Here is a 13,540-nt window from a genome sequence, read left to right on the forward strand (position 1 = left end):
TATCTAGGTACATACTATAAGCCATAGGCATAATCTTAAGTAAATTATTAGGAGGGTGACACTATTTCCCATACTTAGACATCTGAGGGGGCAGACAGAAATGTTACAGACATATAAAAATATACAAAATATACTGAAACACCAAGATAATTATACGACAAATAAGGCACTAAACCAAGGTATATTGATACACTTTTCACCGAACTATTTCAACTTTGAAATGATTACCTAGGTTTAAAAATATTTTAATACCTACCTACTTATATAAACAATGTTTATAAATTAAATAACCTATACTGACATACTGTACCTATATTATCAAAACAAGCAGGCACCTACTGAATAATTTTCTAACACAATTTTTAATTAACAAATATATATAAATCTACAGATATAAATAATAATTTATTGACATAAATAGTTAATTCGTAGACAAATTTAATGAATAAAAAATTAATTCACATCATAACATTTATATTATATAATACTATAAAAGTAGTGTGAGATGGGTGTTGTTGGTATTGAAAAATCAATTATTCATTCAGAAATACTTTTTAGTTTTGAATTAGTATTCTTATTACTGAAAACTACATTAAAAAAATTTTAATTGTTGAATAACTAACAAACAAAAGACATATGAAATTTACGAGTTACCTTTATTTACAAAGTCCAAAAATCTAAAATATGAATATAAAAGGTGTATGTAAATCAAATAAGTAATAAAAATAAACAATTAAATAAATTTGTATGGTATTAATAATATTTTTGAACATAATAGTTATAAAAACCAAAATAAAATAATATATTTAAGTATACCTACGAGACCAGTTATCAGATTACCTAATAGCTGTTTGATGACGGTCACTTATTTTATCAACACATGATTTTCCCAACATTTTTTCAACTTCAATTTGTGCATTTTGGTGGATGCTGCAAATCTAACAAATGAAAAAAAGTACATAAAATTTAATATTTATACAAAATATTAACTAAAATACTGTATACATCAGAAATAATATAATAAAATATATTATTAAAATATTAATAATTTAGTAATTTATTTATCAACTTATACTCAATCAATTATTGTGATATTAGTTATAAAATAATTACAATTATTAAATAAATAAAATTAATTTTACTATGAAATCAATATTTATTCAATACCTACCGCCTAAAAATTGATTAAACAACATTAAAATCAACTAACTTAATAACTTAACTAAAAAACTAAAATGATATTTATAGATTATTTAAGAGTTAACAAGTACTTAAAAAAATTCATTGTTTTGAATTTTAAATGTAAATTATATTACTAAGAATTGAAATAATTAAAAAAAAATTAAGACTCATATCACTAACATGTATTTGTATTTACTGTCTGATTTTGTATAAGTAGAATTTATTATAACAATAATCATAATATTTTATGAATAAATAAGACTTAAATCAATCTAATAAGAAACTTAATATTAAATTATACAACATTAAAAATAATTAAAGCATTTAAATATATTGAAATAGCTTAATTATATGATAATTGATACATGATATTATAAAAATATACTTAAAATAATACTGGAAATGAAAACATTTGTTTGAATTATAACTACTAATAGCTTGAACTTTATAAAATAAAAAAAATATATGATTAAAATACTACCCATATCTTTAGTGCACACTCAAAAATTAAAATTGTAATATTTTATTTTATTTTATTTAAATCTAATGTGCCAAAACAAAAAAAAATTAAAAAAAGAAATATGATTTTTCAACATTGTTACTAAAATCTTAAAGCAGTTTTCTTTGCAATCAAACAATAAAAAAATAACTATTGTATTCAAGTACAATTAGTTTCTTTTTTTATGAATATATTTTAATTTATACATTTTAATTGCTACAAAAAACATTTTTTTACTAAACTAATAATAGTAATTAATTTATAAAATATGTATATTAACAACAATTACATCAGATATCAGATATTAATGATATTATTCATAAATTATATTTTATAAATTCATTATAAATATTGACATACTGTTTATTATTCTAAGAACATCTAAATATCTAAGTTTTACAATTATTGTAACTCTTAACACTTAAAATACTGATACAAAAAAAATGTATTATTTTTATCCATAGGTAATGAAATGAATCAAGTATAGTGAAAACAATATATTTATAATTAAATATGGTAAAAATTAAAATGAAACATAATCAGAACCATTTTTTATAATTTCCATATTCTATTTAAAAGATATATTAGCAAAATACACATTTCAGAAGAACCATAGGATTGGCTCGGGATATAAAATTAATTAATTAAATAATTAATTTATATAATAACGAGTGAAAAAGGAATTAAATTTTTTATAAACCAATATTTGTAGAAAAATATTAATTAAAATTGAAATTGTTGAAATATTGATTTTTAAAATAATTATAATTGTATTTAAAAAAATGTATTTTAAGGCTTTTAACAAAATGGTCAATTTTTCTTTCAAAATTATTTTACATATTTAAATTTGCATTTTACAAACAATATTAATATATTTTTTTAACTAAATATACAATTTTAATTTTAAATATTACAGTAATATTAGTATATTATGTAATAACTTATAAGCTATAATTATAGGTATTCAATCAGTTATAAAATCTTTACTTACATTTATTTTTATATAAACTGAAATATTTTATAAAAAAAACTAAAGTAAAAAAGAAATATCTGCTTATATATACATATTATTTTTGTCTTGTAGAAACAAGAAAAATACTGATATATTCAACTTTAATGGTAGTGTTGAAAGAAAATTAAATCAGTTGATATTTAAGGTAATATTTACACAGCTGTAAGTTACAAAAAATAAATGAACGTATGTAGATACTTGAAATATTCATCCAACTTTTTTTTATTATTACTAAAATTAAAACTACAAAAATAACTTAATACTATAAACTAACGCAGCATTAATTAGCAGAGTTATATAGCATTTGCTAATTATTATAATATAGGCTATAGATAAAAACAGACAACATTAGAGTGAGCTATAAATTTGTTTTAGTACTAAGGAAACCAAATATTGGAATGTGAAATTTTATTTTGCTATTTTTTGCATATTTTAAGTATTTTAGAATTTTAGTGCTATTTTTAAGTTTTGGTACTATTTTTTTGCTTATATGCATAATATAATACTTTGTTTTGTATTTTCATAAATCATATCTCATAATAAATGCCATTTATATTAAATAATAAAAAGGTAGGCAAGTGGATATAGCTCTGCTGTATAGTAGAGATGGAGAGTAGGTCACTATACTTGATGTGTTAAATTTGAATGCAATAACATGTATCATTGTATACGAAAAACGATTCTGGATGGAGATAATTTGTCAGTCTGGGATAATTAGTAGGATATATTATATTATTACCAATATTTAAATTGTAATATATCGTTATTTTACTAGACTTTGTAGAAAAATAAATTTCATACGCCCATAAAATTTTTTCTGTATTGACGCTGGAATTTTTTTTTTACCGGTACTTGAAGAAAAACTTATGGATAACCTTGTATTGGGCTTTTTAACTTAAGGTATAAATTCAAAATTCCTTGCAAATTTTCGTGATTTTGATATATTTTGTAAACAATTGAACTTTAAATGCTTATAAACAAAAAGTGTGACTAACGGTTTTTGATTTTTTTTTACTACGATAAGTACAATTTATAATAAACCTTGTATTCAATTTTAAAGATATTTTGGATAGTCAATTTTTTTTTATAGTCATTCCAAAAATAAAACTTAGAAAAATCGAAAATTTTAATTGTCTATAAATAGTTGAAAAAAGGTCAAAATATTTTGAAAATTTAATCGTAAATAGATAACGCTATATAAACATTTGGTAAAATTTTCAAGTGTTTACAATGATTCGTTTTGGAGTTATAGCAAAATCAAAAAATCAATTTTGTTGATTATTCGTAAAAATTCCATTTTTTCGTTACTTTTTTAGGGTCTTTCCTGACACTTTTGAAAACTACTAATTTTTACTTTTGACCCCCCAAAGTACCAACGAGAGGCTGAAGTCAAAAATCCAAACATTATTTCTACTCTAAAACGTGATGACAGACAAAAAAAAACATACATTGTAAAATTCCTCACTTCGTTCAGAATCAATAAAATTAAATAGTATTATACCTACATACAATTCTCACATTTTCGTTACATATCAAACGATATCGTATTAATATACTCGTACATTTATGACTTCTCATCTGTTTCTTTTAAATTATTGTTTACTCTCTGGAATAGTAGAAATGTAGAATATACTGTCTTAGTGTCATACGCATTTCATCAAAGTCAGCCAGTTCTCTGAATCGTTTGAATTAACGTAAAATTCCGAAAGATAAAATATCACACGATTCAAAACAAATGAATTTTTTCCGATCGACGTAAGTATTCTGTTTTTAAAATTAAGCAAATGTTAAATAGAAAAAAAAGGGCAAAAAAATTTAACGTTACTTAACACATAGGTAAATAACTTGTTATAGCTATTTTTTTGATGTTTTTAGGGTATATTATAACGTACCTATATTTTTAAAGGACATGATGCGTTGTCTGTTGTCTCCGTTTTACAAACATACTACTTACTAAGTTAAACTTAGTAAAAACCGTTTCACGCGGTCAAGGAACCAATTTTTAAAACTAGAAAGAGATAATATTGTGCAACATCGTTCTTATTTTTTTAATATCAAAACTACAAAAAAGTTATTGAAGTTCGAAAAAATAGATTTTGAAACGAAAATAATTTTTTTCGGATTAGTGATCTTAATGTCAAAGATTTAAAAACGACATTGCATAGCCAATGATTTCCTTTTTATAGTATTAAAATAAAGTTGTTTAACTAATACAGCCCTAGTGGTTCTTCCCTGCGTGAAACGGCTTTTAGTGTTTTTACTGTTTTATGTGTTTAAGACAGAGATAACACAATGCTGCTAAAGCGTCCTCATAAGGTTATTTTGATCATATTATAGCGAATATTTCAGTATTCTCCAGTGCTATAAAATCCGAACCATGTTAATTAGTTTACATAGTTAATGTGCATTAAATTTAAAAGTAATTACAAATAAGACTTGTTGCATTTTTAATTTATAGGCAATAGAACTAAAAAATTCCTGTTTTTTGATAATTTAAAAAAATATAAATATTTAGGTACTTTTAAATCATTTACATGACTCATAAGTGCTCAATTATTATTTTTTTATATAAATATTTCTTAATAATTTAATAAGTTACTTTTGATTCTTTTTCATCGTTGTCTGGAACTTCCAAGTGTACTTTTGAGTGACATAACTTTTTTAGCACAATGATACCTTAAAAATAAAATAAATATTGTATACTTAATACTTTTGAAGTGAATTAATATCTACTTTAAGTTTTGATAATTTTTAATAATAGTCCTTACCTTCTTCTCTGTTGTTACCATATTTATATTCCCATGCATCAAAAAGCATATTATAATATCTGAAGCCAAAAAAGTATTGATGATATTTAAATGATGAAGTGGTTGGAAATATTTTTTGAAAACTAAAATCATAAAAATCTTAATAGTATATTTTAGTCTCAAATATAAAGTTATATAAATAACTAAAAATAATGTTGTATTAATAAAATACATACGAGCCAATTTGTGTAAGTTCGTCTTCATAAATAATAAGATGCCGAATATCATCTGGTAATAGATTATCTAATATACTATCAATATACTAAAAAAAATTTAAGTCTATAATAAATTGATCATTTTAATTGTAATCAATAGTTTAATACTTCTTCTCTAGATTTAATATGTTTATAATATTCTTGTTTTTCTTTTTCTTTTGCAGATAAATTAAATGTATATATTCTTTTATCATAACATAGTGGTGATTTGACACCTAATGTCTTGAGTAAAGTATTCTATACAAACATTTTAATTTAATAAAAATATTTATTGAAGGCTGATTATTGAATCAAATTTATATTTGTCTAAACTAATTAAAACTCACATGTGTACTACGAGACATTTTGTTTGGAATATGATAGCCAGCCATATTCATTAAGTCTTTGACTAATGGTCCTTTGACAGCCAAATCAAGTGGAGAAGATGAATGTAATGAAGGAGATATATTTACCTAATATTTTATAAAAAAAAAAAAAACTGTACAATAATTCAATGTTACAATTAAACAATTTTAATTACCTCTAATATCCAAGGTTTAAGATATTCATCGAACAAAACATCTATTCCAAATAACTCATATGCGTTATATCTACTACTTAGATTTGAACGACATATTTTATTCATAGGTAATTCACCACTAATGATAGTTTTTACAACCAAATCTTTTAAACTCTCCCATAAATCTTTAACGTCAATATTGCGTTCTTTCTTCATATAAGTCCATAATGATCGTAATGTCCTAAGTTATTGTTACTAATTAATAATCATTGTACTTTAAAATCCTGACATTAAATCTAAAATAAATTTATTTAATACGATATAATATATTGCTTACCATTTATGACCTTGGCATGCATTAGCATCTTCATTTTCAGTAAACTGGCTACTAAGTCTATTTATACTGTAATTTGTCAAATGCATATATCGATCACATATAGTAGTAAGATCAGATGAATATTTAACTGAAATATCAAAAATAAATAAGTAATGGTCTCAATCATACATCAAAAATGATTGTACCTGAAGCAAATCGTACAAGCCCGTTATCATAAAGATATAGACGAAGTGGATTAATTGAAGTGATGAGTATATAGAGTCTTAAATCAAATTTAGTATCATTGATTAAATATGGATTATCTATGTACCTTTGTACAACTATAGGTACTTTCTTTGGTATTTGACCCCATTTTGATATAACACGAATTCCAGTTCCTCTATATGATGCTGGCTGTTGGTTTAAAAATAAATTCAAGACATATATTTTATCATTAATTTAAGGAACAATTTAAAATATAATACTGGTTTAACAATCCATTTATTTTCATCATTTTTCTCCCAAACTTGTCGTAAAATGTGGGCTTCCTGAGGTAATATATATGATGTGGGTACAAAGCCAAATTGTTCTTTACCATATTTTATTATTAATCTATTCAAATTTTTCCACAATCGATCTTTGCGACCAATTTCATAAGTACCCGGAAAATGGTTAAGCTTTTGCTGTTCCCGAAGTTTTTTGAAACAAAATGATTTCATATGCTTGCCCCAAGTTCCAACCCAATCATTAGATTCTTAAATATAATATGAAGAAAATCCAAAAAGTAATTATTATTATTAATTTTGAATAATACAAAAATAAATGTAAAAAAGTACAGATGCACTCACGGGATTGAGGTAACAGTGGTAACATCATTAATTCATTAGGGGAAGGAACTACACCACAGAAAGCATCAATAATAGGTGGTGTAACACCATAGTGATTTTGTAAAGAAATGGTATTTTGATTGGTTTGTTCAGATATGACAGAAAGATCAGTTGCATTTTGAACTAAACAATGCTCACTCCTAACGAGTTTAAAACCACTATTTTGAATAGTTCGCCGTACAACAATTGGAGTTATAGAACTTAATTTCCACTTTAATATACTTTGCAAAGATAATGGAAATGACTCACCTACAATAATAATTATTGAAAAAATAATAATTGTTATCTAAATAATTACTAAATAAAAATACTGATACCTTTAATATCATGTGAATAAAATCTTATGTATGGTGGCATATAAGAAAATAAACTAGGTCTTAAGGCTGAATGATATTCAGGATTATCATTTTGGTTTTGAGGACCTGTAATTTTTAATGTTTTCAAAATTATCATTACTATATGGGTATACATTAAATTTGCATTTGAAACATATAATACCTGAAAAAAAATCATTAAAAACTATTTTATTTGGTTCTTCAGTTAATAAGACTTTTTCTATACCCTTGTTAATGGTTTGCACTACTGGAGATTCTATGTTTTTTTGAGCAACTGTTATAGAAATAGAATATAATTTAATATTAACAAATACCTAAGTATTAAAACAAATTTTAATCGGTATTTACTTTCTGATGTACTTAAGTCTACGTGTGTTTTTAATGAACTGAAATAAAATATTTCAAGAATTAGATTTAAAAATAAAATTCATTTTTAATTAATTTTATCCTTACTTAAATGGAAGCACAGATATGTCATTTATATTATCAATTTGACTTAGAGTTTTATTATTTTTATTGGGTAATTTTGATTTTGATTTTTCATAGATATCAATATTAAGTTCTAATTCTGGTTTTGGACTTATTTGTTCTAGAATTTGTTTGTCTCTTTTAGTAATCATCGATGACTCTTTTACTATAGGGGTATCTTTAATATTTTTAATAGATATAAATGTTTCTTTTGATTCTACAGGCACAAATGTAGCTCTCCGTGCATGGTTGACAAGCGTTTTATGATTTGAAATATTAATCAGATCTTTATTCTTTGGATTTGTATAATTAAAATGACTATCTGTGTTTAAAGAAAAGCATCCTACATTCTGAATACAATTTGTAGAAATAGAAGTCTTAGGAGGAACCATTGGTGGTACCTAAAAAATAATTATTTATGATTTAAAATATAGATAAATAAAAAAGTTATTTTTACTTTAATACTTACCATACACTTACAATAGGCAGGAGGTTGTCTTGTATGCATATCATATTTTTTAATTGATGTATAATTAAATTGATCGTTATTTTTGAATTCTTCTTGATCTTCACAGTCCTCATTTTCTTCCCATTGTCTTGGATTATTGTAATATTGAAAAACATTATTATGCCTATCATTCTGTTTAATTTCATGATTAGAAAGTGTTATATAATTTTTCTTTTTCTTTCCTTGAAAAAAGTTGGCATTTTATTATGTAGGTATTTGTATACTAAATAGATATTAATTTTGAAAAATGTAATCTTTTCTTTGTAGAATAGCAAATACATATGACAGATTATTGATAAATAACATCAATTTTGATTTTGAAAAAGAATCTTTAAATAAAGTAATTAAAAATTATTTATCTTACTTACCTAATGAATGAGGATATCTGTATAATGTATTTAAGTAGTTTAAATTGTTCAAAGTAGGATCAGTATCCAAAATTAGATAAGGATTTAATTTTAGTTGTCTTTCTGAACTATTATTTACTATTTTATGTATGTTGTTATTAAGAGTTTGTAAACGATCTATAGGACGCAAACATTCATTGGTCCTATCTGATAAAAATACATTATGTTCTTGGTAGGTATCAAATGTTTGAGATATTTTTATTCTATTCATTTGTGCATTGCATGCAGAACAAAAAAAAATGTCTGGTACAGTTCCTACATTTGGTAGATAATTAACCAATAGTATACATTTTGATTTTAAATAAAAAAAATTTGATAAAGTAATTAAAAATGAATTTCTCATTTACCTAATGAATGAGAATATCTAGATAATGCATTTGAGTTGCTTAAATTGTCCAATATAGGATCCGTATCCAAAATTAAATAGGGATTTAATTTTAGCTGTCTTTCTGAACTACAAGTATAATCCACTGTTGGATGTAAGTTGTTATGAAGAGTTTGTAAACGATCAATAGAATGCCAACATTCTTTAGTCCTATCTGATAAAAATACATTATGTTCTTGATGGGTATCAAATATTTGAGATCTTTTAATTCTATTCATATATACATTGCAAACAGAGCAAAAAACATTTTCTGGTAAATCTTTTTCATGTTTAGAATTATTGACAATTTGTTTGGTTAATATTGAGTATGATCTATTGTTCATCTCCTATTAACTTGTTTATTGTTACAAAGTAACCATTAGATTGGTCTGTAAAATTAATAACATAATTAAAAATCTAAAATATAAGCATTATAATAAAAATATATTAAAACACAGAACGATGTTATAATTATAAACAATAAACGAATAAAAAAAATACAATTATTTGAAAATATGTTATTGAATAATAGAAGAGAGTAGGTAAGGTAAAATATTTATAAATAAATAGTACACTGGGCACAATGTTAAGATACTTTGACATAAATATACCTATGAATATCTACTCTTATCATTTATTATAGAATAACGTTAAAAGATGCTTAAGTTACATATTCCTCGAAATTTGGACTTATATTTGAAAAATAAAAATTGACTTATTATTGAATTTAAAGGTAGGTAAGAACATTATCTGTATTCTGTGTTAACTCATGACTTGTTTACGATTTTCGAATCATGACAATTTTTAAATTGTAATATTTTAAATATGTAAGTAGTACTCATGGTTTGCTTAAAAATTAAAATATTAGGCAAATTACACGTGAAAATGATGTTTTTAACAATAGGTCAATTATTGTTAGATAGTACAAAAAAACTGGATTTGCCGAACATAAATTTGCTATGTTAAACGTTTGAAAAGCAAAGACATTCAGACAACACAAGTGAATATGACAATTTATCACTTTAATAGTTGTTGATTATTATCTAGGTATTGTATTTTACGGTCTTTACTTATGTATTGATATGTGTTGTTAATTTTTGTTCGAAATTAAAAATCGCTTCTTACATTAATATTATATTTTATGATATTAATATTATATATGACCACGTCATGGTCATACATAATAATATGTGCGACGTGGCCGTGGTGTATTTATGAACATATTATTTGAAATTTTTGGGGTAGGTTAGGTATTTAAAAAAAACTTATTCCATCAGCCGTGCAAATCTAATGAAATTTACTGGTTAGAGAACAAGAGATTTTCAAAATAAATGTCTTTTTTGAGAAAAATGAGATTCAACTAATGGGTAAATCTATAAAAAGTCTTAGATCAGAAAACTGCCGATAGATCCAATGATTTTTTTAAAACAAATTTAAATAAAACTTAATGTCAAAACATGTTCTAACTAATTAAAATATAGTTGGTTTAGTATAGCTGCACGAACAATTATATATCATACAGGAATAAAATCAACAAAAATGATTGTAACGAGTACCTTTACTTGTCTACTTACAATATAGTACGACGTGCAGATATTATAGCAGGCACCCACTGTGTACTCGCAATCGATGTAAAAACCAACTTCAAGATTGAAGAATTTAGTTTATTCAAACATACCTACTGTAACTCGTAAAAAACTTGAATTTAATTTAAACAAGCGTACATCGTAAAAATTTATAATTATATTAAATCGGAAATAAACTGAGGGAAACATATGAAAAAAAACTCACCTTGGATACAGTTACGATGGTAATATGAAATAATAATAATATTGTATAACTAAACTATAACGAATACGAATGTCGATGATGAGCTATGGATACGAGTTTTGAGTTTACACGCAGTTGGTTAATAATATAATTAAAATTCCTAATAGTTTTTAGATACGATGACCGCGTTTTCTGCAAGTCAAACAAGGAACAACAGACATTTCATATTATAACGACAATGAGCGGTCAAAAATATTATTGATTCGAACATGATAGCCGGAAAGGGCGAAAAACGTTGAAGTGATATAACTACAGTTCCTTTAATTTATTAGTTTTCATTATCCATCTTATAAATGATCAGAAAAGATTACACTATAAGAGAATTTGAATTTTCTTGTGTTGAAGTAATTCTGTAATTGTTTTTTATCTGGCCAGTTTAGAAAACACTCTTTTATCAATTAATTGATAAACTAATTTTTTTAGTGCAGTTACTTTTTTTTTTAGTATTTAATACATTGTTTTGGAAAAATATAATTTTTATAAAATATTATTTGATGAAACTATAAATCTTAAAAAATTTTATTTTCATGATTTTAAGCACATATAAATCTAGTAACTAGTTAATAACTTAAAATATCTTTTTTAACATTTATCAATAATCATAGCTCTTAATAATATTATACATAAATGATTAAAATTGTAGTTTAGTAGTATAGTATGTTACTAACAGCAAGACTAGAAACAATACAAAATAGAGTACATAATAGACAACTTTTCAACTATGAGATCCCACTAATACTTTCTTATGATCACGTGTAGAACCTAATATTAACGTATGGATTGGTATGGTACCTACTACACTGCATCATGAAGATAAAAATAAATATTAGAGCCATGGGAAAACAAAACCTAAACAAAGTAATCATTAAACTTAGTTTTAATTTGAATCTTAGAATTAATGCAAGTGTTAGATAACATTTTGTACACTATTATTAATTTAAAATATCTGCTAGTAATTTTATATTTGATCTGAAATCTGTGCATTGTGATAACTGGTTCTGTTTAATAAATTAAAATACTATTTTTTAATCACATCGTCTTAAGATTTTGTAGTCCATATTTTACAATATTCTTTATGTCAGATTGTCTGTAATCTAATTTAAGGTGTGTACACACCTATCTGATGCTGAAGTAATGTCAAAATACACAAATTGTCCACCTATTTTCAAGCACATTTAATATTTTATTTGATCTCAATTCATCTTATTCTTTTAGATCACATGATAATATATTAATACCTAATTAATATTAAAATATGTATGTTTAATGTTGTCATAATAAAGTACTAAAATGTAGACTATTTACAAACTTATTTTAGCAATAATTTTTTTCTTTGCGGTTATACTTACCCTAGTATTAAGATATAGTATATAGATATAGTATTAAAATTTATAGTATTAACATATACCAAGAGATAAGTATTAATGTTGCCTTAACTAATAAATTATCTAAGAAAAAAATTATAAGTCATAAAATAATGATAATATTATTACTAATAATATAATACAATACAAAATTACAATAGACCAATCATACATCATAATGATAATTTATAACAAACTATCATAACTGAAACATTAATATATATTAACTCAAGTTGTTAAATCACCATCAAAAACCAGAATGTGTAACATTACTGCATGAGTGCATTACTTACACAAAAACCACGGATATAGATACTATATACCACGGGTCACCAAATGGCATACAGCCCCCAAACACATTTTATCCGGCCCGCAGACAAATAATAAATAACACATTATTACGACAATATTATATGTGTTATTATTGTAAATTATTATTAGTTTTTAAATAATGTAAATATGTACTTAGAATTTTGATGGCCCAAGAAAAATGTTCAAATCCCTAATGTGACCCTTCAAAAATATTAATTGGAGACCCCTGATATATACTATAGCATCTAAATTTGTGACAAAAACTAACAATATAAAAAGATTTATTTATCAATACTACAATATATAATACACATTCAATAATATCAAATAATCAAATATATTAATAATAACAATCTTTTAACCAAACCAATTAATAACTTACAACCAAAGAACATAATCACATACCAAATTTGCATTCAGTAAACATAATTTTGTATTATTAGCTTTAATATTAGAGTGAGATGTCAATTTTTAAGGTAAGAACATAAAATGTGTGAAAGTCATTATATTACAGTATTAAAAATTAAAATCTAGG

General features: G+C 23.9%; 1 protein-coding gene across 1 annotated transcript; it reads right to left on the reverse strand.

Annotated features, from left to right (window-relative positions):
* Positions 1–818: 818 nt before the first annotated feature.
* LOC113557238 (tubulin polyglutamylase TTLL4-like) lies at positions 819–9,843 on the reverse strand. The gene is made up of 17 exons (XM_026962648.1): positions 9,483–9,843; positions 8,690–8,910; positions 8,206–8,621; positions 8,101–8,138; positions 7,916–8,026; positions 7,735–7,839; positions 7,556–7,666; positions 7,016–7,284; positions 6,737–6,944; positions 6,552–6,678; positions 6,236–6,455; positions 6,042–6,167; positions 5,824–5,952; positions 5,677–5,762; positions 5,462–5,583; positions 5,293–5,369; positions 819–938 (listed from the first exon to the last, which is right to left on the reverse strand). The coding sequence occupies exons 1-17, from the start codon at positions 9,841–9,843 to the stop codon at positions 837–839; spliced, it is 2,829 nt and encodes a 942-aa protein (XP_026818449.1). The 3' UTR covers positions 819–836.
* Positions 9,844–13,540: the final 3,697 nt, after the last annotated feature.

The sequence above is a fragment of the Rhopalosiphum maidis genome, chromosome 3 (assembly GCF_003676215.2).
Source record: "Rhopalosiphum maidis isolate BTI-1 chromosome 3, ASM367621v3, whole genome shotgun sequence".
Taxonomy (NCBI): domain Eukaryota; kingdom Metazoa; phylum Arthropoda; class Insecta; order Hemiptera; family Aphididae; genus Rhopalosiphum; species Rhopalosiphum maidis.